General features: G+C 54.9%; 2 protein-coding genes across 3 annotated transcripts; one reads left to right on the top strand and one right to left on the bottom strand.

The window, feature by feature from the left end:
• Positions 1 to 1904: 1904 nt before the first annotated feature.
• On the bottom strand, positions 1905 to 16932 carry DBF4B (DBF4 zinc finger B). 2 transcript variants are annotated; one of them, XM_054088679.1, is made up of 11 exons: positions 16799 to 16932; positions 13675 to 13866; positions 12005 to 12055; positions 11299 to 11368; positions 9144 to 9214; positions 8590 to 8626; positions 6645 to 6687; positions 5731 to 5847; positions 5399 to 5525; positions 4625 to 4734; positions 1905 to 3833 (listed from the first exon to the last, which is right to left on the bottom strand). In XM_054088679.1, the coding sequence occupies exons 1-11, from the start codon at positions 16892 to 16894 to the stop codon at positions 2471 to 2473; spliced, it is 2277 nt and encodes a 758-aa protein (XP_053944654.1). In that variant the 5' UTR covers positions 16895 to 16932; the 3' UTR covers positions 1905 to 2470. The 2 variants fall into 2 exon arrangements, with proteins under 2 accessions (XP_053944654.1, XP_053944653.1); XM_054088678.1 differs by having other exon boundaries at positions 1906 to 3833; positions 6645 to 6690.
• A 2944-nt stretch (positions 16933 to 19876) lies between these two features.
• CCDC43 (coiled-coil domain containing 43) lies at positions 19877 to 27069 on the top strand. Its single transcript, XM_054088721.1, has 5 exons — positions 19877 to 20066; positions 21785 to 21872; positions 24329 to 24464; positions 25018 to 25076; positions 25840 to 27069. The coding sequence occupies exons 1-5, from the start codon at positions 19905 to 19907 to the stop codon at positions 26025 to 26027; spliced, it is 633 nt and encodes a 210-aa protein (XP_053944696.1). The 5' UTR covers positions 19877 to 19904; the 3' UTR covers positions 26028 to 27069.
• The last annotated feature ends 102 nt before the right edge of the window (positions 27070 to 27171 follow it).

Genomic DNA, 27171 nt, shown 5'->3' with positions numbered 1-27171 from the left:
CTACCAGTACTGGACCCACCCCGACCAGGACCAGCCCCTCAAGCTGTAAGGGAACCCCCCAGTCCATACTGGACCCCCCCCCAGACAGTCTCAGTCTTCCCAGTCAGTATGGACCACCCTCCACCAGTACTGGATACCCCAACCAGTCCCAGCCCCTCCATCAGTACTGGGGCCCCCAGCTGGGATTGGGGTGCTCCAGCCAGTATGGGACCCCACCACACCAGTACCTTTCCCTGCTGGAACTGGAGTCTCCCAGCTTGTACTGGGACCCCCTCAGCTGGTCCCCAGTCCCTAACTGGTCCCTGGTGAGCACGAAGCTTCTCCAGACAGCACTGGAGCTTCTGACTGGTACCAAGTCTCCAGCCGGTATGAAGATCCCCAGCCATCCTCAGAGCTCCCCAATCCATCCCAGTCCCCCCCAGCTGGTCCCGGGCCCCTGCAGGCCCACAGCTCCGGCTGGAGCCAGCTGTCCGTGGGGAGAACAGAACTGGGTTTGAGGAACAAGACCCCAACGAGCTCCCACAGATCCTGCAAGAGCAGCCGTGAGGCAGGAGTGGCCACATGGTGGGAGGAGAACCCCAACCCTGCAGGGACATCCACAGGAGGGACCGTTCTGAGGGGCACAGGGGGCTCCGAGCCCCACAATGATTGGGTGGAGGTAGGACATGGACCTCCTGGTCATCATCAGCCCCAATGTCTGTTCCCCAGGGCCCTACTCAGGTGGCCCCACTAATGGCCAGGAGATGAGGGGCACGGTTTGGGCACCATGGTGCTCCAGCATCCTCCAGCGCTTGCCAGCACCTGGCTGCCCTGGGAAGGCTCCAGAGCACCCCAAGAAGTCCAAGTAGGGGGTCCTGAACTCCCAGTTCGCATCTCTCCTGCAGAACAGCCCATCCCATCTCTAAACGTTGCTGACCCGCTTCGTGTCACCCCTCTGGTGCTGTCTTGCATGGAGCTCAAGCCTTCCTCAACTGCACATCTCCTGGGGCCATCACCACACCCCACCTCCTCCTCGTGAGACCCCTCCTGGAGCCCTGTGTCCAGTTCTGGAATCTCCAGCATAAGAAGGGTATGGAACTGTTGGAAGAGCTCCAGAGGAGGCCACAGAGATGATCCAAGGGCTGGAAGACCTCCTGTACGAGCACAGGGCCATGTCCTCAGCAGAGCTCCACACAGGACACGGCTCAGCTCCTGCAGTGGCTTAGTGCAGCCCTTCATTACCTAATAAAGATGCTGAACGGGTTAAGAAGAGCCAGAATGTGGCTCGGGAGGAACCTCTAGAGCCTATAGTCGAGCCTCCTGTTCACAGCAGGGTGACCTGATGACTCAGGGCTTCGCTTCAGGCCTTGAGTGGTGAGGGGTGGTGTCCTTCACTCAAGTCTTCCAAATCTCCACGGACACAGACCCTGCTACTCCTGCTACTCCGGGCTCTTGCTGGGCAGGGAGCCCTCCCTCCTCCCAAACTACTCCTCGGAAGTCCTAGCTTGGGACATGGCACCACCGAAAGTTCATCTCCATCTTACTGTGAGCTGCCCTGGAGAAGTCACAGGCTGCTTTGGACACCCCTCAGCCACCTCTTGGCAAGACAAACCCAGCCCAGCTCCCACCTTCTCTCCTTGGCCGTGTCCAGGTGAGGCCTCAAGCCTCTACCAGCTGCTCTCCAGTTTCTCCACCTCCCTTTTCACTTGGGGCCACCCCTGCGCTGGGAACAAGTGCTTCCCACCTCCCACCGTCCACATTCCTGGGGCAAGGCAAGCGTCGGGGGATGTGACATGGCCAGAGCCACCACTGTCCCACATCCAGCCTGGTGCCCACCATCATCCGGATCCTTCCCAGCCACCACCAGTGGATGCTCGATGCAGATTCGTGTCAGCGGTGCTCGAGGCCCCCAGAGAAGTTTGATCCAGCAGAGCAGGATCTCATCTTCCATTTTATTTCAAAGCTTAAAAGTTCGTTAAAAAAAAAAACCAAACCCAAACAACCCCTTCAACAAGTCGATACCAAACAGCTGCGAACACTGAGAGCCAGCAACCCTGAAGCACGCAGAAGTCTCATCCCGAGCCCTCTTCTCCCCACCTCTGCACCTCCAAGGACTGGGCAAGAGGAGAAACAGGCCGTGCTCTCAGTCTGGAAAGGCAAAGAGCACGTTCCTGCTGAACAGATGCTTCCAGAGAAAGACCATCTTGCCAGGAGGCCCATGAGGGGCTACAGGAGGAAGGCCTCGGCTCCAAATGACACCAGCAGAGGAGGGAAGATCCCAGCCCGTCAGAGCCAAGGATAGCGAAACCATCGCCTCACCCATCAGCTCCCAACGAGTTGACCATGGCACCACGGAGACCACCATGCAGCCGACAGTCCTCGTTCTGGATCTTGGCTGTTATGGTCCTGACGGGGAGGGTGGCTCATTAAATCCTCTTCTAGTTGCTTCACGGCTCCCAGTGAGGGCCCAGAGAAGAGCCAGGAGGGGGCTCTAACTAGTCCAGCTGCCAAAAGAGGTCTCAAATATGGGAAAAGAGGCTCCTTTGGCCTCTGGGATGCAGTTACGGCAGTTGTTATTCTCTTTGCCTGTCCAGGTGAGCTCCGATTTCTGCTTCAGAACTGAACAGAGCTGAGACTCGTAGCCACTGTCCCTCACGTTGACATGTGTCCTGAGGAGCAAGTCCCTGTCCACGGACTGAATCCTGCTGTCCTGGATACCCGATATCGTGGAGAGCAGCTGAACATCCCAGTCAGACTCCGAAGAGCTTTTGCCGCAGTTGGGATCAGCCTGGGTGCTGGGTGGAAGAGGCTGGAGGACGCCGGGGCAGGGAGCCTGCTCTTGGCTCTGGCCTGGGAGGTCAGGTAGTTCGGGTGCTATTTTTTGTGCTGCTCTGACACAGAGCGAACAGCATCTGCCTTCAGCCACGGGCGGTTTTGGAGAGGGCAACCGGCCAGTATGACAGCTGGTCTTGCTCATTGTGCTCTCCAGATCCGGACTATTCGCATTACTGGGTGTGTTTTCATTCTCTCCTCTGAGCTGCTTCCCTTGGGAACTCAGGTTCACTCTACTCCAGCCACGCTCGCTGACTGCAGCAGCCTCTGAGCGACCAAACCCCACAGACGCAGCTTCAGGGGATCCCGGCTGTGACACAGGGTCCCCAGGGCTCCCACACTGGCACAGCTCCAAACCAAGGGAGCTGCAAGGTCCCTTGGAGAATTCCATGCTTAGAGACAAGCTGCCAGCTTCCACCACACCGGGCAGGCGTGGCTCAGACATCTGTCCTGCACCCCACGCTCTTATCCCACCATCCGCTGAGCTTCTCTGCTTACACGAAGAGAGGTCACCACCCAGCTCCAGCCTGGGCTTCTTTTCCACCTGGGTGCTCTGTCCGGAGGAGAGCCCGCGTTTCCTGGAGACCAGCAGTGGAGAACGGCCAATAGACCCAAGCGTTTGATAGTTACCAGGTTCAGATGAAGAAACAATTGCCTCTCCCACATGAGCGGCTGCTACGCGAGTCCCCCAGCCCAGCTCAGGAGCCAAACCCAGATCTGCATCCCCCACCGCAGATTCCTCCGTGGGGCCACTTGCGGCACAGCCCCCTCGGCCGAGTCCTGCTCCAACAGGCAGCCCTGCAGAGCTGTTCTCCAACAGCCTTCCTCCTCCTCTGCCCTTACTGACCCTGGGTAGGCAAGGGGAACATCCCTTGGTCTTCAGGCCACGATCACGCTCCATATCAATTAAGACTTCCCCAGCACTGTGCTCAGGCCGCTGCCTTTTGTTTGCTGTCAGCATCTCAGTTCCTCCAGTAACTTGTGCTCGAGGCACTAAGCGTTCATCTGTCAGTTGTGGCATCCTGAGAAGAACCATCAGTTAGTGCTCATTCTCTCTAGGCCTACAAGAGCCTCCCCGCAGTGAGATGAAGCTTTTCCTACAGCACAGGATGTTTGATGCCCTTGCTCGGGAGAAGGTAGGACATTTTAGACTGGTGAGGCTCAAACAACACTTCTGTTGGCAGGAGAGATGAGTAGCACAAGGGATCTCTCGGCCTGGGCACAGGAGTGTGACAGAGCAGAGGGGTTTGTGTCACACATGGGGTGGAACAGATGGCTCCAGCTGCCCTTTCTAGTCTAAGAGGCACTAAAAGTCTACAAGGAGTTCCATGAAGCAGAGAAGCCACAGAAACTCAAGGAGAACATCTCCCATAGGTTGTCTAAACCTTGCCTGGCAGGTGCCAGGTTGGTCCTGCAGGCCACAGCCTGCAGCCCTCTGCTCCCTGCTGGCTTGATTCCCCAGCACAGGGACCAGCATGGAGAGCCAGGCCCTGGCCCCGCAGGTGTACCGCACAGCACCATAGAATCATAGAATAGTTTGGGTTGGAAGGGACCTTAAAGATCACCTAGTTCCAAACCCCTTGCCGTAGGCAGGGTCATCCCACTAGATCAGGCTGCCCAAGGCCCATCCAACCTGGCCTTAAACACCTCCAGGGATGGGGCAGCCACAGCTTCCCTGGGCAACCTGGGCCAGTGTCTCACCGCTCTCATCGTGAAGAAATTCCTCCTAACGTCCAGTCTAAATCTGCCCCTCTCCAGTTTATACCCGTTCCCCTTTCTAACTCCAGGAGTTACCAGATTTGCAAAGACTTACTTGGCTGACTTCTCCACAAAGTTGTTGGTGAGCTGCGAGATGACACGATCCACAGGGGCGTACTGGGAGTCGTCCAGTGCAAACCGCTTATGCTGGGGGCTCTGGAGATGCTGGAAGGCGGCAGAGGCCCTTTTAGCAACATTTATCCTTTCGCAGGAGGGAAACGTGCACTAACAGCCACCTCCCACAGCCTAACAACTAGAGGGTAAACAGCCTTTTTGCCAGATAGAGCTACTGTTTGGAAGTGGATTTGGGAAACGTGGGCAATGCTGTTACCTTTGGTTGCTTACTGCGAGTACTCTGTTCCCACAGAACCTGCGGATGAGGAGGTTGTGTCTGTAGCGAACAGCAGCCCACAGCCTTCCCCAGCAGCTACTGCAAATGCAGACTCCGAATCCCTATCACTACAGGCCATGTCGTTTGGCCTCTTCCAGGAGATAAAACACCCCTCTCTGCACCTTTTTAATCAGCCTGTGCCACCTCGCTGCTGTGGAGAAGGCTTCCCTCCGTATAAAGCGGACAACGGGATGATCCTCGCGGCTCTCCTGGCCCCAGAAATGAGCATGTCATGCTCCAGTTTTCAGGACACTGTTTGCCCAGACCAGGAGGTGAGAGCACAGCCATACCATGACTGCACCACCACGGCTGGCCCTGCTGGACACCACACCCCACTTCCAAGAGTTCATGGTGATAACAGGCTTGATGCGATTTACAAAGCCACCGAGTGGCCCTCCATAACTTTTGCAAGGAACCAGCTCCCAGGAAAACCTTTACCTTCTGCAGCTCTTCAAAGGTCTCTTGGCAGCACTCACAAAATCCCTTCCTTTTCTTCGGCGCAGTGACCGCTGTGGATTGGGGGCTCTTCTTCCCCTCGCTGCGCCCCCGGCAGCCTTCCGCACCCCTGCAAGGCAACGGCAAAGCTTTTCCCTGCCCTCGCTTGGCAGGACTAGCAGGTTCCCAGCTGGCTGCAAAAGGGCCAGGGAGGCCGTGCTGGCTTGGAGTCTCAGCTCTTCAATCGAGAACAGAAGGCAAGCGGTTCTCTAGACCCCAGGAACCAGCAGGACAGGAGATCTGGGTTAGAAACTCACACAGGAGCTACGACCTACCTGGTTTTGCAAGAATTTGATGGGCTTTTCAGAGGCTCAAACGGGCTGGAGCTTTTGGGTGCAAGGAAGTTCAGGTCAGGAAAGGTTTTAAACTGGAGATGGAAGGGCCGGAATTGCCTGAAAGAAGCAGATCAGGACATCAGACTCCTGGCAGCATGGTTAGAGAGCTGTCCCTCCCTCAGAGGGGCTCAAGAAGCCATCTCATTTAGGATGAGATCCTGCCCACGGCTGTGCCTTCATTTGGCTGTTCCAGAGACTTCCCATTCCTTACTGGGAAGACTAAACACAACTCCCAGCACTGGCACTGGTGTGGGGATGTTTCCCAGGCCTGCCCGCTCAGCTAAACCACCCTGCTTTTGCTCCCGAGGCACCGCAGCAGCCATCAGTGCAGCATTTTCTTCACACTTTATTACAGGTAGCACACAAACCCCAGTATTTGACACTGCAGCTCCTTAAACATTGCCTTCAGAATAATTAATCGGCCCTCTGGACACTGTTAGAGTTACCGAGCTGTCAGAAGCACCACACGGATCAGATCCCCTTGTGCTGGATGCTGTAATCAAGTTACAGGCCCTGACCTCCTGTGTTTCAATCTCATCCCTCATTTCAGAGGGCTAGAGCAGATTAAGTGACCTGCTGAGGATCACAAAGAGAATCCGAGCAAGGAAGTAAACTAAACTCGTTGTCATCTCATTTAACACCTTCCCTCCCCGCCCTGAGATATGAGCCACCTGGATTGTTTCTCTAAACTCCATCTGGCTCCCCCTACAAGAGGGTCAGCTTCCCAGTGGGTAACAAGGTCTTCAAAGAAGCCATGCAGACAGAAAATTCACTGCAAATAAAACCAGTGAAGGATTCCCTCCCTGGGAACCTCTGAGGTTTTAAGGTGTGATATTTAGAAAGACCTCATTTACCTGCTCTCATCTTCAATCTTCACAAAAGGGGGCTTCAGTTTTCCTGCTAGAAAGAAAGACAGAAGTTGCCCTGGTTAAATTCCCTACTTATTCATTAATTCCCCGACAGAACTGGGCTCCAGAGCCAAGCTCACGGGTACTTCCAATGCCGGCGAATGCCAAGTGATGGCCAAGCACAGCCAAAACAGCATTCTGGGTAATCTTCAACAGCCTCCAGAGTGCTCAGGAGGGTGACCAGACCCTGGAGGCAGCCCAGCTCTGCATTCTTTCCACCTCTGAAAGAATACCAAGCTGAGCCCCTTGCGTCTTTAAGGTCTGCTCCGTCCCAGCAGCCACTGGCCCCTTTCCTCCGCTTCGGCCTCAGACCCTAAAAACTGTCCTCAATGTAACACGCTGCCCAGCATGAGAGATGAGTTTCTAAGAAACAAACTGCAGCAGCTGTTGCAAAAGCACAGAGCTTCAACCCTTCAGCATCATCTTCTCCATTTCAGAAGGGCTCAGGCCAGGATGGTTAAGTCAAAGCAGTAAAAGCTGTTGGAAACAAACCAGCACACCGCGAAGCCAGGCCTGGCAGGAGAACACTGCTGAAGAGCAATATCTGCCCTGCGCTTGGTCCCAGAGGAGGGCAAGCAGCAGCCGTGCTTCCTATGGAGGCATCAATACATATATTAAAGAGCAGAAGAAAGCCTCAGCAATGCATTCAGAGAAAAGGTTTTCAGAGCCAGGCTGGGAGAAGAGGCTACAGGGTCTCTCCTGACTCACAGGTACGTTCAACCTGCAAGCGATAACATTACGCTCAGCCTGGAAATCTGAGTACAGATCTGGTTAAGAAACAAATAAACACCAAGGTATTGGCACAGGGCATCTGCCTGACCCTGAAACCAAACCCCTTCAGCCTCCCTTGCTGACTCTGAAGGGCGAGGTGTTTGGTTTTCTTGTGATCTTGGCACTCGGTGCTATTTTCTCCAAAGAAGTTTTAACCTCCCCCTCCAGAAAGGCTGAGTCCACGCACCCTCCTCCCCACTCAGTTCCTCGATCCTCACTCTGAGCTTGCATCAAATGTGCTGTTACGTCACTAACGCAGCTATTTAAGTATGAGATCGATTTTTTTCCACGTAACTGGTGCCAAGAGCTCAGCACTTCTGAAAGCCGGGCTGTGTTCAGGGCTTTAGATAGCGCTCAGAGCGTCGCACGGGTCCTGAGCTCATGGCAGAGTGCTGAGCGGTGACAAACAGCTCAGCTGGCAGCACAAGTTCCTCGTGGCACACTCTGATCCCTGCCTGGGAAGAGCTCTGGGCTTGCAGCAGACGATCTGCCTCAGCTGACAGCTTTCAGAGCCTTTTTTCACCACCTTTCCCCACCAACCAGGAAACAATCTCCAAGACTCACACATAGAATCCAGGTTGGATTCTGCTCTGTGATTTTACTGAGCGCTCGCTCTCTGACGAGCAAAGTCAAACCAGTCACAAATTGCTTTACGTCACTGGTGCCAATCTCAGTACCACAATTGGCTCTTGTCTAATTGCAGATGAGAACCTGGTTTCCCCCTCCCTCCTTCTTTGGAAGTGTTATCCCTGGATCGGTGTCTCAGCCTAACAGAAGCGCGTGGGCTGTCAGGAACACGCTCTCCTCTGGAGGATGCATTATTCTTCAAAACTTGGTTGGAGAGAGTGGATTGAATGTGCAGCGCCAGCAGCACAGCTCTCAGGTGCATCAGGATGCTGGGAGCTGTGCTGCAAATAGTTTATGGAATTTTTAAAAGCACTGCCTGAAAACAAAGGCGTAACATCCTCAGCTGCACTAAGAGGCTGCGGCTGGAGTTGGACAAGGAGAAACTGCCCTAACTGTTGGCATATGTTTCAGATGGGTTTTCAAAGTCTAAACAAGGCTTCTTCTAGCAGCTCCACATGCGAGCGCAAAAGAGGAGAAATACTTCCAGGCCTACCTTTGTGAATTTTTGATCCAGGCACAAGGCATTTTGCCTAAAGAAAAAACAACATCTTTAGTAAGGGAGCCAGCCCAGCAAAGCGAGATTGCAGCAGTCTGACCCACCACCTCGGAGCTCCTGCACCACAGGCTACCACCTCCCTCGGATGCTTTGCCTCCCAAGCTGCCTAGAGTTTGTTTAAATACAATACCCAGGCTGCTGCTCTCTGGCCCTGCCTTCTCACTGACCTCTCCAGTGCATTAGGACACTTGAGAAAGGCAGCATTCGGCTGTGTATGATCTTAGTTTCCCCCCTTAGTCCAAGTCAAACCCAGTATTAGCTGTGCAATGCACACTTTTGATCACCAACAGCTGCCTCACTCTCCTCTGGTCTTACCCCTGCTTTATAAAAGGGAAAATTAGTCGAATTTTATCATCTCCATCAATACACAGAAGCATTGGATTGGATGAAAACCCAGGTGACCACCCAGCTCACCAGCCCATTAGCAAGGGTTGATTACAGCTACCAAAGGACCCCGAGCACCTCAAAGGGGCTGCGGTTAAGTCAGTTACCTCTGTCTTCTGGCACCGCGTCCTTGCTCCTGAGACGGCGCGCAGCAGCTCTTCGATGTACGACAACATTTCTGCACAGGCAGGATGTCAAAGAGCCATAGCTCAACAAGACAAGGTGAGCTGTTCCCCTCCAACAACTGTGGCATGGGTACAACTCCGCACCCGCACTGGGGAAAAGCACGGAGCGCCTGAGCCTGCTGTCACCCGGCAGAACATCACCACTACACAGGTAACCTGCCCAAGAATCATAGAATCGTTAGGGATGGAAGGGACCTTAAAGATCATCCAGTTCCAGCCTCTCTGGATCAGGCTGCCCAAGGCCCATCCAATCTGGACTGGAACACCTCCAGGGATGGGGCAGCCACAACTTCTCTGGGAAATCTGGGCCAGGGTCTCACTCATGGTGAAGAAATCCTTCCTAATGTCCACTCTAAATCTGCCCCTCTCCAGTTTATCCCAGTTCCCCCTCATCCTATCTCCACAAGCCTTTATGAACAGCCCCTTTTCAGCTTTCCTGTACCCCCTTCAGGTACTGGAAGGTCGCTATAAGATCTCCTCAGAGCCTTCTCTTCTCCAGGCTGAACAACCCCAACTCTCTCAGCCTGTACTTGTAGGGAAGGTGCTCCAGCCCTCGGATCATCTTTGTAGCCTCCTCTGGACCCATTCCATTCCAACTGCTCCATCTCCTTCTTATGTTGCGGATTCCAGAACTGGAGACAATGCTCCAGATGAGGTCTCACAAGAGGAGCAGAGGGGCAGAATCCCCTCCCTCGCCCTGCTGGCCACGCTGCTTTGGATGCAGCCCAAGACACGGTTGGTTTCTGGGCTGGGAGCGCACATTGCGGCTCATGTTGAGCTTCTCATTGACCAGCACCCCACGTCCTTCTCACAGGGCTGCTCTCAGTCACATCATCCCCCATCGTGTACTGAAATCAGGGATTGCCCCGAACAACCTTGCACTTGGCTTGTTGAACCTCATGAGGTTCTCCCAGCCCCACTTCTCCAGCCTGTCCAGGTCCCTCTGGATGACATCCCATCCTTCCGGTGTGGCAACCACACCACTCAGCTTGGTGTCACCTGCAAACTTGCTGAGGGTGCACTCAATCTCATTGTCAATATCATTGATAAAGATATTATACAGCACTGGTCACAGTACGGACCCCTGAGGGACACCACTCATCACAGACCTCGATATGGACTTTGAGCCATTGACCACTGCTCTTTGAATACGACCATCCAACCAGTTTCTTATCCACTGAACTGTCCACCCAGCGAATCCATATCTCTCCAGTTTAGAGAGAAGGATGTTGTGGGGGACCGTGTCAAATGCTTTACAGAAGTCCAGATAGATCACATCCATTGGTTTACCCACTGCTGCAGTTACCCCATCATAGAAAGCCACTAAGTTGGTCAGACAGGATTTATGAAGCACCAAGAAGGAGCACTTTGAGGGACAGCGCCCTGTTTAGCTCCTCAGCGGACCTGGAGGCTTTCAGTCCCTGCAGAAACAAGACACTGCCAGGGATCTTGGGGCACAAAGGCCAGACCCTGGCTTTTGGAAACCCAAACCAGCCTGGCACACGGCTGCGGGACTGCAGAGCTGGCTGCCTCCATCCTGCACCCAGACGAGCTCAGCCACAGCTGTATGTCACTGTCACCATACACTCAGGAACCTTTTACTCCAGACCTATTATTAGAATCCGAGTTTCACCGTCTGTCTTTCCCATCACCCCCTCCCCATTCATCACCGAGACAGGAAGCGCCTTCCAGCACAGATTCTCAAACATCAGCACCTCCTAATTAAAACCCACCAAATCCTGCCGTTATCACGATCTATACTTCCAGGTCAATTAGGAAAAATGGTCTTTTTGGAAGAAATTAATGCAGTGACCAAGCTATTAACATTTTCTACTATTACAGCTTCAGTATATCGCAACACACGCGGCATTTGCTGTTGTAAATGTGACAGTTTTGTGTTCTATATGTACTAATTAACCCGTTTTTTGGAGGGCAGACCTAGCTGGCTGTGGCCAGGGCAGCATCAAACAGGCACCAGGTATCGCCTGCAATGTCTTCCTCCTCCTCTACCACCCTCGCTGCATCGCTTCTGCTCCACCTGCCTCAACAATCACCGATTCCCAACAGAGAAGGATACCGTCCACGTGCAGGATCTGGACTCCCCACAGGCGAGCGTTGGCGAGGATACTGCTGCCACCGCAGGCGTTCTGGACAAAGAGAGAGATTTGGCAAGGTGCAACTTGAAGCAGACACGGCTGCATGAGCACATGCGGCTCTAAATCTAGTTCAGAGAGATTGTCCTCTTGCCCAGCTGACAGACTGCTGCGTAGCTGTTATTAAAAGCAGGGCACAGCAGAACAGGTTCCAACTCGTGCTTTATCCACCCCGCATTAACAGCAGCTCTCAGGCAGAGTTTTAATCCCTGCTATAGCACGAGCTCCTGAGTGGGCACTGAGATCCTTTTGGCCCCTCGTGATATCTGTGAAAGGGCTTCAAGGGAGCTTTTTGCCTCAGCTATAAGGCTTTAGTTATTTGTAGGCTAAAAATTGATCTAACAATGACTCTCGTGTTAATAATTCTCTGGTGTTGAGCACCCAGATCACTAGGACAGGCTTTAGAAGTACTAACAAGGACAGATGACAGGGCTCCATGAAAAACAGTGCCCAGGAGCACTGCACGTACTCTGCAGAGCCCCAGGCAACTGCTCCATACCTTTAAGAGCCACAGAATCTGCTCCTTTTAGCAGGCAGGGGCTCTGGAGAAGTGTCTGGCACTGGTTCTGCACTGCTCAGCAGTACTTGGAGCACACCTAGCTAGAGAAATCCCATCCACATACTGCTCACCTGATTCTTGATGGCCTTCTGCAGCAGTTCCTTCCCCCTGCTGATCAAGGCCTGCAGAGAAAGCAGCCAAATACTACGTTAAAGCAAAGAGCTGTCATCAGCAGCAAGCCGAGGACAGCACGGCTGTCCAGCAAGAATGATTTCTAGTGACACCACTCTCCGCTCGGAGGGGAGTCTGGCCAAGCCTCAGCTCAAAGGCAGCAGGGCTGAGCACTTCCAGGGAATGCAAACCGCAGAGACATCCATTAGATCTACACTAAGCAGCTGTCCAGCCAAGGCTTGGCTTGTATCGAACAGCAGCAAGTGCTCCAGAGCGAGCCAAGACAAAGCAGCAACTTAGCTCGGAAACTGCCCGCTGCCTCCCAGCAGGCTGGCAGGGGTTGGGAACATCCTCAGTACTCCTTTCTGGGAACTGAGGCTCATTTGGAAGACGATGGTTTCAGCAAACAGGTTAAGCTGTGGGCAAGGACCAGGAATAAACACCCTAAGTGAACAAGAGCCCTGACCTCAGCCAAGGTTTCCCACCTGCAGGCGGTCAGATCCCACCGGCTGCCATGCCGCTGACCTGGACTGGGGTAGCAGCTCTCCACATAGTCACACCTTCCAGTGAATACCAGCGTTCCAGGCAGGGTGTTGGAGCTCTGGCCACAAGTCCCTCTGACTACAAAACCCAGCAGGGTAAACGGGCCCAAGAGAAACCCTTTCTTTGCAAGCTCCCTTGTACATTTCCTCCCAAGCTGCACAGGCCTCGCCCTACTCGTGCCTGCGAGCACACAGCCAGAGCCCACAATGGTTCCATCTTGTCTGCACTTCCCTGGCTTTTCTAGACACACCTATGGGTCAGGATAATCATAGAACAGTTTGGGTTGGAAGGGACCTTAAAGATCACCTAGTTCCAACCCCCCTGCCATGGGCAGGGACATCCCACTGGATCAGACTGCCCAAGGCCCCATCCAACCTGGCCTTGAACACCTCCAGGGATGGGGCAGCCACAACTTCCCTGGGCAACATGGGCCAGTGTCTCACCACTCTCATGGGGAAGACATTCCTCCTAATGTCCAGTCTAAATCTGCCCCTCTCCGGTTTATCCCCGTTCCCTCTCATCCTATCCCCACAAGCCTCTGTAAACAGTCCCTCTCCAGCTTTGCTGTAGCCCCTTGAGGTACTGGAAGGTCGCTATAAGATCTCCTCAAAGCCTTCTCCAGGCTGAACAACCTCAACGCTCTCAGCCTGTCCTCATATGGGACGTGCTCCAGCCCTTGAATCATCTTTGTAGCCTCCTTTGGACCTGTTCCAACAGCTCCATCTCCTTATGTTGAGGATTCCAGAACTGGACACAACCTTCCAGATGAGGTCTCCCAAGAGAGGAACAGAGGGGCAGAATCACTTCCCTCTCTGCCTGCTCTGCGAGGAATCCAGCCCAGCCCTCTCCCTCCTCTGCCATCTGAGCAGGCAGCCTTGTTTGCTGGCTGAAAGCTGCAACACACACGTTTGAGCGGACAATGATGCACAGATACACGGAGCATGAGCAGCCAGACCAGGGGAAAAAACCCACCCAAAGCATTTGCCCAGAGCAGGAACAACTTCCCCTTCCAACCCTGGTCCCAGGTTCTACTCTATAGATCCCTTGGGTCAAATTTTGAGGTGGCTGAAGGCTTTGTAGGTCTTACAGTGTCTGGTGGCTTCTGGTGAGGTCTGGCATGGCTCCCTTTGGAGGTGGAAGGTGCTGGGCTCATGGCTTTTGCATCTTCTGAAGTTGTGCTGCTCTGTGGCTCAGTACGAGTCCCGGCTTTGTCTCGTTTAGCTTCTTTGTTGCTGGAAATCACGTAGGTGACTTCTTTGCTTAGGAAGCTTTCGGTCACCTGCAGCAAGAGAGAACAGAGCAGCTCTGAGTTGAAAGCATCCCCCTGACCAGGAACTGCTGCCTTTAGCTTAATCCCCACAGCGAAGCGGCTGCTGAGAGCACTCATATCTGCATGGAATTCCTCCGTCCATCCCTCACTGCTGTCTCCTAGAAGGAGAGGAGACCCTGTGATACACAGAGCCTAGAGGGGCTCCACAACCAACCACCAGAAACCTCAGGTTGAGGCGTCCCTGAGCTACTCCCCAAGCACTGGTTTCAGAAAGAGAATGGAACACATCATAGCAAGGTAAAGCAGAAGGAAAGAGCTGGGACAAGCGGCTCTGTACAGAACAGAGCAACATGGAACCAGAAAGCCAAAACCCCTTTGCACAGAAGGTAGAAGTCCAAGGAAGGGTAGAAAGTCAAAGTCTGCGATGCAACAGTAGCGTATCAGAAACTCGGCAGAAGGCAGACGGGCACAGGGCACTAACGCACAGAGGATAAAATCAGAGCAGTCTGAAGTCGCTGAACAAGCTGGTTCTTCTGTGTTACAGAATCCCGATGAATCGAGATCCCAGACCAACCTGTGCGCAGCACTGCGGGCCCTGTCCTGCAATGGGGACGTGTGTTAGGGGAGATCAAGGGAGCTGCAAGCACGGAGTACAGCAAATCAGAACCTCCCCGTCCAAAGAACGCAGCAGGGTGCTGCCAGCCCTGCGTCAAGGCCAAGTCCCAGACACCACATCCAAGCCCACGAGATACTCTCAACTCGGCCTGGAACAACAAATCTGGGTTTGGATACCAGTATTGAAGAGCTGCTTTAGTGGAGACCATGGCGCAGTCAAATTCAGGATCTCCTTGAGAACAAGAACTCCACTCCGTGGCAGGCACATTCCAGAGAGGGAAGAGACCCAAGACAGTATTTGATGAGAAATAAGAGGGACGACCAAGAGGCTGTCTACACAGATACATAACCGAACGCTGGGATGAAGCGGTTCCCAGATCCAGAGATGTACAGTGAGACCCAGAGATGCCACAAATGAGCGTCCCTGAGTGCTGGTGGCACATCCAGGGGAGGACAGGAAGGAATTGGCCACTTCAGCATGAAGTGCAACCTAAAAAAGGGAAAAGAGTGCCAACCAGCTCCCCCGCGTCCTTACATCCAACACAGGGTCTTGGCGGCAGACACAGCAGCGAGAACTAAATGAGGATTTCACTCCTCTGTGTGATGTTAAAAGATTTAGGGAAGTTCTGGGGTACACGCGAGACGATCCGCCTCAAACAGAGCAATTAAACAGCCTGAAAACAAATGGTAACAACAACAAGGGCTAAACTGTACTTAAGTGCCATGAGGAGACCAGAAGATGGAAGAGGAATAGGCGCTGCCGGGTACCAGCCCTGTCCTGAGCTCGGGGTGGCTGGAGTGACACTGCATCTCAGAAAAGGATCTAAGGAATTGTGAGCAATATCAGCACAAAGGTAAAATGGTAGAGACCATGAAGAACATCACACAAATCCACCCAAACAACAGCTTGGTGGCTTTTCTGGAGAAGCCAGGAGAAAAGCACGCAGCTACGTGACCAAAGAGACTCAACTGGAGCTGTTCTTCTTTACCCTATGGTGAATTCCAGGAATTGTTTGGAAGTCCCACAGCTTCCCTAAAAAATTAAACCACCACAGGTGGACACGAAGGATGAGGAGGAACCAGACAACTGGGAAAAATGCTCCCCTCACTGAGTAACGAGTGAGGAAGGTGCTTCCACCACCTTATGACCGGTTACCAGCGCCAGGGAGGTGCCCCCGTGGCTGAGCAACAAGTTGTCATCTACTGGAAGGTGCTTCCAGGGCCAGGCAAGATTGGCAATCCCACAGCTGGCAACCAGTTGCCGCCATGCACAAAGCATGAGCAGGACCGCGCTGGCCAAGAACCCTGAGAGGGCTCCAGCGTGGGCAGCGGGAGCAGCGAGCGGAGGAAGGTGCTGGATGCAGCCTCTTTCCCCGAGTGGCAAAACCCAGCGGGACCAGGAGGGGAACGGGGTGGCTGTATCTCCACACTGGAACAACCCCGGGACGGATCAAGAAAACACAAAAACTGGTAAAAAAGAGCAGAGAGTGAGAAACGGAGTGAGAAGAAAGGAAGGGGAAGGGGGACAGGAGGGCTGGGGGGAGCGGCTGTGCTGGAGTGGGAAGAAGGTGTTGGCTTAGGGGGTCCCTGAGCTGAGAGGGAAGGGAAGGATTGCAGGGGCCTTAGAGTGGCAGCCAGGCTGGGGGAGGTGTTGTCCTGGGGTAGCCTGAGCAGACTGAAGAGGAGTTGGGCTGGGGGGAATGCTGGGCTGAAGGTGAGGGGCCTCTAGAGGGGTCCTGCGGGTCTTAGAGGGGCGAGAAGGAAAGTGGGGAGCCCTGGGCTGAGGGGGGGAAGAAGGAAAGTGGGGAGCCCTGGGCTGAGGGGGGGAAGAAGGAAAGTGGGGAGCCCTGGGGTGGCTTGGAGGGTGGCCTGAGCTGAGGGAGAAGGAGAGGGGAGTGACCTAGTAGGGTGTCCGACCAGATTGAGAGGAGGGAGTTGAGCAGAGGGAGAACCCTGGGCTGGGGGGGCAAGAGGGACTGGGGGCAGCTCCGGGGATGCCCTTAGCTGAGGGGGAAGTAGGGGGTCGTTAGCGAGGGGGGGCAGATTAGGCTGAGGGGAGGGAGCCCTGAGCTGAGGAAAGGGGGAAGGCTGGAGGGGGAGCCCTGGACTGAGTGAGAGGGAGGAAGGGCCTGGGGGGGAGTGTGAGGGCATGGAAGAAGCTAGGGGGTGTCTGAAGGCCTGGAAGAAGAGGGAGAGAGGGTGTCTGAAGGCCTGGAAGAAGCTGGGGGGTGCCTGAAGGCCTGGAAGAAGGGGGGGGGGGGGTGTCTAAGGGCCTGGAAGAAGGGGGGGAGGGCGAGGGCTTGGAAGAAGATGGGGGACCGCTTACCCCGCCCAGGAGCCGGATGGCCTCGGCCAGGCCTCGAGCACCGCGTCCCGCCGGCAGGTCCAGGTAGAAGTTCTTCCCGCGGAGCGGCCGCGCCATGGCGCCCGCGGCCGGGTTCGAAAGAACGCGCCCCGCCCCTCCCGGTACGGCGGCCGCGCAGGGACACAACGGCCCCCGCGAAACCCACCCCACACCGCCCACCCCCGTACGGCGGCCGCTCCGGGACAGAAAGCCCCCCGCGAAACCCACGCTGCGCGTCCCACCACCCCGTACGGCGGCCGTGCAGGGACAGAAAGCTCCCCGCGACCCCCCCCGAGTGGTGTGCTTGTCCACCAGTAAGAGAGTGAAAGGGTTGAATGTGGTGGATCTGCGGTTCAAAGAGGTCTTGGACACTGTTTCTCGTAGTGTTCTGCAAGAGAAACCGGCTGCCATTGTATAGACAGTGAGATTGAGGGCACCCTCAGCAAGTCTGCAGGTGACACCAACCTGAGTGGGGCAGTTGTCACACCAGAGGGACGGGATGTCATCCAGAGGGACCTGGACAGGCTGGAGAAGTGGGGCTGGGAGAGCCTCATGGGGTTCAACAAGGCCAAGTGCATGGTCCTACATCTGGGTCGGCGCAATCCCTGATTTCAGCACACGATGGGGGATGATGTGACTGAGAGCAGCCCTGCAGAGAAGGACTTGGGGTGCTGTTCAATGAGAAGCTCGATGTGAGCCGCAACATGCGCTTACAGCCCAGAAACCAACCGTGTCCTGGGCTGCATCCAAAGCAGCGTGGCCAGCAGGGCGAGGGAGGGGATTCTGCCCTTCTGTTCCTCTCTTGGGAGACCTCATCTGGAGGATTGTGTCCAGTTCTGGAATCCTTAATTTGAGAAGGAGATGGAGCTGTTGGAACGGGTCAGAGGAGACCACAAGGATGATCCAAGGGCTGGAGCACCTTCCATATGAGGACAGGCTGAGAGAGTTGGTGTTGTTCAGCCTGGAGAAGAGAAGGCTCCAGGGGGACCTTAGAGGGGCTTCCAGTACCTGAAGGGGCTCCAGGAAAGCTGGGGAGGGGCTCTTAATCAGGGAATGCAGGGAAAGGATGAGGGGAATGGGTTTTCAGCTGAAAGAGGGGAGATTGAGATGAAATCTTAGGGAGAAATGTTTCCCTCTGAGGGTGGGGAGGCCCTGGCCCAGGTTGCCCAGAGCAGTGGTGGCTGCCCCATCCCTGGAGGGGTTCCAGGCCAGGTTGGATGGGGCTTGGAGCAACCGGATCCAGTGGGAGGTGTCCCTGCCCATGGCAGGGGTGGGACTGGATGGGCTTTGAGGTCCCTTCCAGCCCAAACCATTCTATGATTCTGTGGATAGGTGAAACCTCTGCAGGGTGAAAAACTGCCTGGCAGTTGAGCCCAGGGACCGGAGCTCAGTCCAGCTGGCAGCTGCTCACTCGTGGTGTCCCCAGGGCTCAGTGGTGGGGTTGGTTCTGTTCAATATCATTATCAATGATCTGAATGAGAGGATCGAGTGCTCCCTCAGTGAGTTTCTTCACTGATAGGGTTTCAGGCGAAGGCTGCCCAGGGTGGGACTGGAGTCTCCATCCCTGGAGGGGTTTAAAAGACAGGGTGCTCAGGGATGTGGTTTCCATGCAAGAAGTAGTCATTATTGCAACACTGGAGTATTAGAGCTAAAGTAGAAGCAGTTTTCTAACTTCAGCTCAGTCTCATTACAGTAACTGTGTCTTTGAAAGTTGCAGATGGTTTTTCAGACAACTTGTTTTCAGGTAGTGTCGTTTTTTTTCCAGACACTATTCTCTTGAGAAGCAATAATGCCTTTTGTCAGGTATAACGTGTGCTGAACAGATGTGTCTTCTTCTCTAATCATCTCTGTTTGTTTATAGTTTCTCCTCTCTGAAGTATTCAAGGTCAGACAGAAAACTGGTACCAATTAGTGGAGATTTGGCTGTTGTGAAGTTCATAATAACATTACAATTAGTCCTTGGAAGTAATAAAATATGCATGAGATCTCTGGGAAGTGATACATACCTGCATGGAGATGGGAAATACGTGCTGACTACAGCTCTCATCTCGTTACACGATTAGTAGAATCGTTCCTCCATGCGTCTGGTGCTGTTTCTGGTCACAAGTGGTTCTCCCAGGGCTCAGTGCTGGGTCCAGTCCTGTTCAATATCTTTATCCATGACCTGGATGAGGGGATTGGATGAGCCCTTAGTGCATTTGCAGATGACGCTAAGGTGGGACAAAGTGTCGATCTGCTTGAGGGCAGGGAGAGTCTGCAAAGGGATCTGGACAGGCTGGACCGATGGGCTGAGACCAACAGGAAGAGGTTCAACCAGGCCAAGTGCTGAGTCCTGCAGTTGGGTCACAACAACCCTGTGCAGCTCCAGGATTGGGGAAGAGTGGCTGGAAAGCTGCCTGGTGGAAAGGGACCTGGGGATGCTGTGTGACAGTGGCTGAATGTGAGCCAGCAGTGACCCAGGTGGCCAAGAAGGCCAACAGCATCCCAAGTTGGATCAGCCATGGGGTGGCAGCAGGAGCAGGGCAGGGATTGGGCCCCTGGACTTGGCACTGGGGAGGCTGCACCTCGAATCCTGGGTTCAGTTTTGGGCCCCTCACTGTAAGAACGACACTGAGGGGCTGGAGTGCATCTGGAGAAGAAAACTGAGCTGGGGAAGGGTCTGGAGAACAGAGGTTCTGGGAGCAGCTGAGGGACCTGGGGCTGTTTAGTCTGGAGGAGACAAGGGGAGTCCTCTGTGCAGCTCCTGGAAAGGAGGTTGTGGTGAGGTGGGTGTTGGGCTCTTCTCCCAAGTGACAAGTGATGGGATGAGAGGAAATGGCCTCCAGTTGCACCAGGGCAGGTTTAGATTGGATATTGGGAAAAGGGTTTGGAAAAGGATTCTGGGGCCCTTGCAGAGGCTGCCCAGGGAGGTGGCAGAGTCTCCATCTCTGGAGGGGTTTAGTGGGCAGGGATGGTTGGACTGGGGGATCTCCAAGCCCTGTCCCCCCTAAGGCACTATGTTATTCGCTGTTTCTATAACTTTGTCCCTGCGCGGCCGCCGTCGCCCCCTCCATCCCTCCCCCTCCCTCCGCCCCCCGCGCGGCCCAAGATGGCGGCGCCCGGCGGGTTCGCGGCGTGGCTGGCGGCGCGGCTGGAGCCGCTGGGTCTGGACCAGGGCGTGTACGGGGCGTACATCGAGGGGCTGCTCCGCGAGGCCGAGAGCGCCGAGGAGCGCCTGGAGGCCCTGCGAGCTGTCCTGGCCGCCTGCCTGGTGAGGGACGGGGCCGAATGGGCGCGATACCCCCCCAACGAGACCGTTCAGGTTCCCCCGGGCCAACGCCACCCCGTTCCGCCTGCAGCCCAGGCACCCCGCGGTCAACATCTCCCTTCCCCTCCTGACCAGCCCGGGCTCCCCTGGCCCCGCTCCCTCCCCTCAGCCCGGTCGGACCCTTCCCCCCCACCCCTCCGCCCAGGTCCGCCCAGGGTCTTCCCCCCTGTACCTCCCCCAGCCCAGTCGGACCCTCCGCAGCCAACTCCCCCACCACCCTCTCAGCCCCCGTGAACCCAAGGTCTCGCCCCCCCCCCAGCGCCCTATCCCGATGACCCACTCGGTGAAAAATCTTTACCTGGTGTCCAGTCTGACCCTCCCCTGGCGCAGCTTGAGGCCATTCCCCCTTGTCCTGTCCCCTGTCACTTGGGAGAAGAGCCCAGCTCCCTCCTCTCCACAACCTCCTTTCAGGCAGTTGTAGCGAGCAATAAGGTCTCCCCTCAGCCTCCTCTTCTCCAGGCTAAACAACCTCAGCTCTCTCAGCCGCTCCTCGTAACCCTTGTTCTCCAGCCCCTTCCCCAGCTTCGTTGTTCTTCTCTGGACACGCTCCAGAGCCTCATCCTTTTTGTCACGAGAGGCCCAGAACTGAACACAGGATTTGAGGTGCAGCCTCACCAGTGCCCAGTCTGGAGGTGGAATCCCCTCCCTGGCCCTGCTGGCCGCACCGTTTCTGATCCAAGCCAAGATGCCATTGGCCTTCTTGGCCACCTGGGCCACTGCTGACTCCTGGTCAGTCGATCAACACCCCGAGGCCCTTCTCCTCCAGGCAGCTTTCCAGCCACTCTCCCCCTGGTCTGTAGTTGTACGGGGTTGTTGTGCCCCAAGTGCAGGACCCGGTGTTTGGCCTCGTTAAACCTCCTGCCATTGGTCTCAGCCCATCAGTCCAGCCTGTTCGGATCCCTTTGCAGAGCCTCCCTACCCTCCAGCAGATCCACACTTTCTCCCAGCTCAGGGCTCCCCTCCAGCCTCCTCCCCCCATCCTGGCTGCTTCCAGCCCAGGATCCCCTTCCCCTCAGCCTAGGCCCCCTGTAGCCCAGTCAGAATCCCCAGGCCAAGTCCTTCTCTTCTCCCTCCAGCCCAGGCCCCCCAGCTCTGGGTCTCTCCCCTTCCCCAGGGCACCCGCAGCCTCTCTGGGGCAGCCTGGGGCCTCTGGGTGCCCTGGGTCTGGGCGGGGGGGTTCCTTTGCTGGCAGTGGGGCTTGTTCCAGGCTGGGAGCTGGGGTGGGTGCTGTGGGCCCGGCTCCTGCAGGGAAGGGGAAGAGGAAAGGTCGCTCCTGGTTTTGGACACGGTTTAGCAGCAGCTGGGTGTTTTCTGCTGGTGCCCAAGCGGGGTTTAAGGGTGGCTTTTTGAAGGCCAGGTTGGATGGGGCTTTCACCAACCAATTCCAGCGGGAGGTGTCTGCCCATGGAAGGGGGTGGAACTGGATGGGCTTTGAGGCCCCTTCGAGCCCAAACCATTCCATGATACTGGGACTTGTACTGTGCTGGGTTCACCAAGTCCCGCGGGAGCATTTAATGAGTGGATCCTGTGTGAAGAGCTGTCCTGCTCGTGCTTATATCTGGGTGTTCAGATTCTTTGCAGCTGTTCTTTTCATGTGATCCATGCCTGTTTGAAGCAGACCAATGTGTTCTAACACTGAGAAGTCTCTTTTCCCTCCCTAGGAAGAAGATCTCTTGAATGATGTTTGCAGGGAGGTGGTCGAGAAGTGGTCTGAATCTCAGATTGTTGATGCCAAAGAGGAGAAAGAAGGTAGCGTGGCTGCTCACTGTGCCTCTCCCTGCGGTGCGAATCCTTTGCAGGGCCTCTCCGAGGCAGGGCTGTGTGTTCGGCCCGGCAGGAGCTAAAACCAATGCTGCTGAGATGCACGCAGATCTGATTTGCTTCTTGCGGCCCTCACTTATTTACTGTTTCATGTTGAAGCCTGTGCTGGGGATGAGCAGTTTCCCTGTGGCTGCTCTGAGGGCTCACAACCCTGCCAAGGAAAGGCGCTTTGTTTTTCCCCAGTAGGATTTTCTCAGTTCCCTTTCCCAAGCCCCAGGGCTGTCTCTCCCCTGAGGGCTGGCAGCTGCCCTGCACTTCTGCCCGTCAGATGGCACAAAATGCTGGGCTACCTCAGCTTAGAAACATAGAAGCATAGAATCATAGAATGGTTTGGGTTGGAAGGGACCTTAAAGATCATCCAGTTCCAACCCCCCTGCCATGGGCAGGGACATCCCAAGGCCCATCCAACCTGGCCTTGAATACCTCCAGGGATGGGGCAGCCACAACTTCCCTGGGCAACCTGGGCCAGTGTCTCACCACTCTCATGGGGAAGAAATTCCTCCTAATGTTTAGTCTAACTCTGCCCCTCTCCAGTTTATCCCCGTTCCCCCTCGTCCTATCCCCACAAGCCTTTATGAACAGCCCATCTCCAGCTTTCCTGTAGCCCCTTCAGGTACTGGAAGGTCGCTCTAAGGTCTCCTCGGAGCCGTGTCTTCTCCAGGCTGAACAACACCAACTGTCTCAGCCTGTCCTCATAGGGAAGGTGCTCCAGCCCTTGGATCATCTTTGTAGCCTCCTCTGGACCCGTTCCAACAGCTCCATCTCCTTCTCACATTAAGGATTCCAGAAGTGGACACAATCCTGCAGATGAGGTCTCCCAAGAGAGGAACAGAGGGGCAGAATCCCCTCCCTCGCCCTGCTGGCCACGCTGCTTTGGATGCAGCCCAGGACACGGTTGGTTTCTGGGCTGTGAGCACACGTTATGGCTCATGTTGAGCTTCTCATCGAGTCCTTCTCTGCAGGGCTGCTCTCAGTCACATCATCCCCCATCGTGTACTGAAATCGGGGATTGCCCCAACCCAGGTGCAGGACCTTGCCCTTGGCCTTGTTGAACCTCATGAGGTTCTCGCATGTTCTCTTCAGCTGTTGGCTCGGGAGTGAAGGCTCTGTCTTTGTCTCATTCCTCAGGGGTGGCTTGTTCTGGTGACAGAGCAGAGCCTGGAGCGCAGTGGAGTCACGCTGGAGAGCCCCTGCTAGTTCAAGCAGCCGCGTGATCTTCCACCTGCAGGAACCCGGCTGTAGCCCTGATGATGTTGTCCCTTTGGGCCAAACCCTGCTTTATGTTTGTGGAACATTGTCACCGGCTGGTGTCATTCCGAGAGCAGTTCTCCTCATGAGACCTGCATTTATGGAGCGCTTTCCTTCCTCAATCCATGTTCCACAAACATCACTCACCTCCTCGTTATGCACGAGGCGCTTATCCAGGCAGCAGTTCCATGGCTCTGAAGCTGTCCCTGACTTCGCCTCTGGCTGGGGACAGGGCAACGCTGCGGCTGCTCCGTGCACTAAATCAAATGAGTCGGGGATTGGGATTGGAGGCGCTGGAGCTGCCGCCGGCCTCCTCCCGCTCCTGCCGTTAGTTACCCACAAGGACTTCACTCGCTCAGCCCAGGAAGGCAGCAGCAGCGTGTGTCCTTAAGGCTGGGGCATTAGAAATGCACAGATTTAATTGTTCCACTGTCATTCCTTAAAAGGATAAATTCCCAATGCGATCGGGATCTGCTTAGAGTAACAGAATCATGGGATCAGTGGAAATAATAAGTATCAAAGCCCAAATGTCATTTTGAGAAGCGGAACTTTAGTGAACCAGCTGCTCGCTTCCCTGCGTGCGGAGCAAAGAGGGAATATTAAATCCACTCATCCCTGCTGGCTTTCAGAATCCCTGTTTAATGTGGTTTTAAGTACGTGGTGAAATGAACTCGGCTGCTTTTAAGCAGAGGAGAAACCCATTTGGAGTAAAACAGCTTCTCATTAGCCAGAGTCTGACTGATTCCAGTGCTCCACTGTGAGCCTTCCCTTGCACCAGGGAAAATAGCGCCTGGTGGGGGCTACACACGGCACGGGGGATTCCTCCTGGTGAGGAGGAGCTGGTGTGCCGTCACCGCGCTGGCCTGAGCCACCACCTTGGTGGCCTCCAGCAGCTCTGGCTCCTCGGACTGAATTCGCAGTTGGCTCTCTGCGAGCAACACCACTGCTGACCTTGGGGGAACGAGGATATTCTTGGTGAGGTTCTCCCTGTAGCTCATTGCTCTTGTCCCCAGGGATGGGGAGGACACAGCCTGGGATAGGGATGGAGCCTTTTGGGACCGCAGGGGTGGGAAGCGGCAGCGTGCGGCGTTTCTCAGCTGGGACCTGGCTGACACTCTGACTCTTCTCCTTGTCAGACGAGATCCAGGCCCTCACCAGCGTGATGGAGAAGCAAGCCAGGATTGTGGTGAAGCCAAAGGAGGTCTCCCAGGAGGAGAAGCAGCGGAAAGCTGCCCTCCTGGCCCAGTACGCCAACGTGACAGACGAGGAGGAATATCCTTTTCCTGACACGGCTGAGACTCAGTGCTTTGAAGGGCAGCATTTATTGGACATCTGCCCAGCTTTGCAGTATCCAGTGGGGGGAACTGGGGAAACTTTTCCATCGTCCTTCTCCAGGATGGAATGGCTTCCATGGAAAATGGAAGCTCCCAGTCTGGAGTGCTGCAAGCAGGGTCTCCTTTGGGGAGGTTTCTCTCCACCAACACATGCACGGCTGGGCAGGGTTTGTGGTGTCCGGGTGTGTTGCAGCAGGGGGAAATCGCCTCCTGGGAACCCCTCTTGTTTTCTGCCGAGAACCCTGCTGAAAGGATCACCTTTAGCGTGAGCGTGTGGAGCGGGAGGGTCTGCAGCTGCCTGAGCACGATCGTCCTTGAAGAGCAAGGCTGTGGGGAGGGAATCGCACCGATCAGAGCCTGGGGGGGGGGGGGGGGGGATGCGTGCCAGCCCCTCGCTCCTTGTGTGGTACAATCATCATTTGACAGGGTTTGAGCCACCAGACAGAGACACAAGTTCATTCCCAATGTCCATATTTCCTTAATTCTCTCACTGACGGGGATGAACAGGATGGATCGACTGGAACAGCTGTAAATATTGGATCAGAAAAGTGTATCCTTTGAATTCCCAATGACCCAGGCTTTTTGGAAGGAAGCCAGCTTCCGTAGCCAGCTTCCTGTTGTTCCTCATCCCTGTTGGTACTCCTGGTTTCTTTAGATCCCCCTTTGAAGTGTGGTGATTCATTTTTCTTCTCATGGAGCCCAGACTTGCTTGTAATGAAATTTCAAGCTCCATCTGCTCCTTGCCCTGCATGCGCAGCTGAGACTGATCCCATCATTCCCTTTTCTCTTCTCTCTTCCTTTTTTCCCTCCTTCACCCTCTCCAAAGCCTCCCAGAACATAGTTATTAGCAAGGAGAACTCCCAGCTTAACATTAGCTAGGTCCGGAGAGGCAAATCCAGTCAGGAATGACTAAAAGTCATGAGGGAAAATCATGAGGCTGTGCTGCAGCTGCACTTTAACAGTGAGCAAGGACCCCGTATCCCGTGTTTTTCTCAATAGAGGAATTTGAGCTGGCAGGTTTCAGACACAAGCAAGTTTGATCACATAATTAAGGTGACACCTAAATTATCCTTGTCCTTGTGATGGGAGGGAGTAGGAGATGCCTGCTTGCTCTTCCCAGTGCTCTCCCCAAACCAGAGGGGTTCCTTTTGCTTCCCTCATTTCTCAATCCTAAATCCCTCACCCGTTTGGTGAGGAAGCTGCAGTGGGAGTCGGAAGGTGGAGGGAGAATAAAGGTCCGTGTGCTGGAGCCTGTGCTCCTGCCTGGGCTGCCGAGTGGAGCCATGTGGTGTCTGCCCTTAACCCGCCTCCAGCGCTGTTCCGCAACACCAACGTGGAGGATGTCCTGAACGCTAGGAAACTGGAGCGGGAGCTGCTGCGTGATGAGTTTCAGAAGAAGAAAGAGCAGGATAAACTCCAGCGAGAGAAGGACAAGCTGGCCAAGCAGGAGCGGAAGGAAAAGGAGAAGAAAAGGACACAGAAGGGCGAGCGGAAGCGGTAGCTGGGGTTTTCCAGTCGGACTCTCAAGAGATGAAATTAATTAAAACTACAGTGTGTGTTTGAAAAGCAGCAGCGGTTCCAGGCACTCCTTTAGAAGTGTTTATTTTTCTTTTTGCTTTTGAAAAGACTCGTGGCAGCTGGGCACTGCGGAGCGTGCCCTGTGCCGGTGGCGTCAAACATCCCCACCCATCGCGATGAGATTGTGTCCATGTTGTAAATCAATCGGTTTTTACTTTAACTCCTTCAAGTCAAGATGCAGGACAGGGCTTCCAAGCCGGCTGTGTCCTCCTGCCAGCAGAGACCTGCAGCGGCAGCGTGCTGTGATTTGGGAACGGAGCAGAACCCCTTTCCAACACGGAACTGAGGACATGCAGGGCGAGCATGGATTTATTTACGCTGGCCATTTGCAAATGCCTGTATTTGTGCTGCCGAGAGCTGCGCTTTGTCTGCATTCTGGGAGAGATGGGATTGGAGCTGATCTCGGTGAGAGCAAGCACTGCTCTGCCACAGAAGGGAAGCGCTGCGAGATACCTATATCATCCACGAGTGCGTGGTAGGGAAATGTGCCGATTAGAGCAGAGCTGCAGCGAATCACTCCTGTCCCTGTGCTGTTTTAAGGCACTGTGCCGGTAGCTGGAGAATGGTGCTCCTCAATGTGGCGTGGGTGAAGGTCGACTCTGATTTCAAGACCGACTCTGATTTCAAGGTCAGGTTGGATGTGAGCGAGTTGGTTGCCCTCACTGGGTACAGCTGAATGCTTCTCCTGCCCCCACGGCCTCCTTACTTGCCGTTTCCAGTGCTTTCCATGACGCTGTCACCTGCATCCAGAAAGGAAAGCATTGACTTCTGTAAGCTGAGCATGTGGGAGGAGCTGCTTCGCGCTCTGGCTGATGTGTTTGCTGGTGCCACGCGCTCCTGGCAGCTCCTGACGGGGTGTCCCAGCGCCTGCGTTCTGCACTGTTCTGATTAACGGGTGATGGTTCTTGTTCAGCTGCTGCAAGTGTGAGTGTCGAACTGCCTAAGAAACAATAAAGCTGGTTGGCCAAGGAGTGGATTCTCTTCTGTCCAAGTTGGGGTTGTGGTGTTGCGGGGGGGTCCCCTCACCTGGCAGCGGAGTTTCCCACCCCGTTATCCTGTCATCTCTG

This window comes from Cuculus canorus, chromosome 25 (assembly GCF_017976375.1).
Source record: "Cuculus canorus isolate bCucCan1 chromosome 25, bCucCan1.pri, whole genome shotgun sequence".
Taxonomy (NCBI): Eukaryota; Metazoa; Chordata; class Aves; order Cuculiformes; family Cuculidae; genus Cuculus; species Cuculus canorus.
Note: the sequence above shows the minus strand (reverse complement) of the source record. Positions and strands in the feature narration are given on the sequence as shown.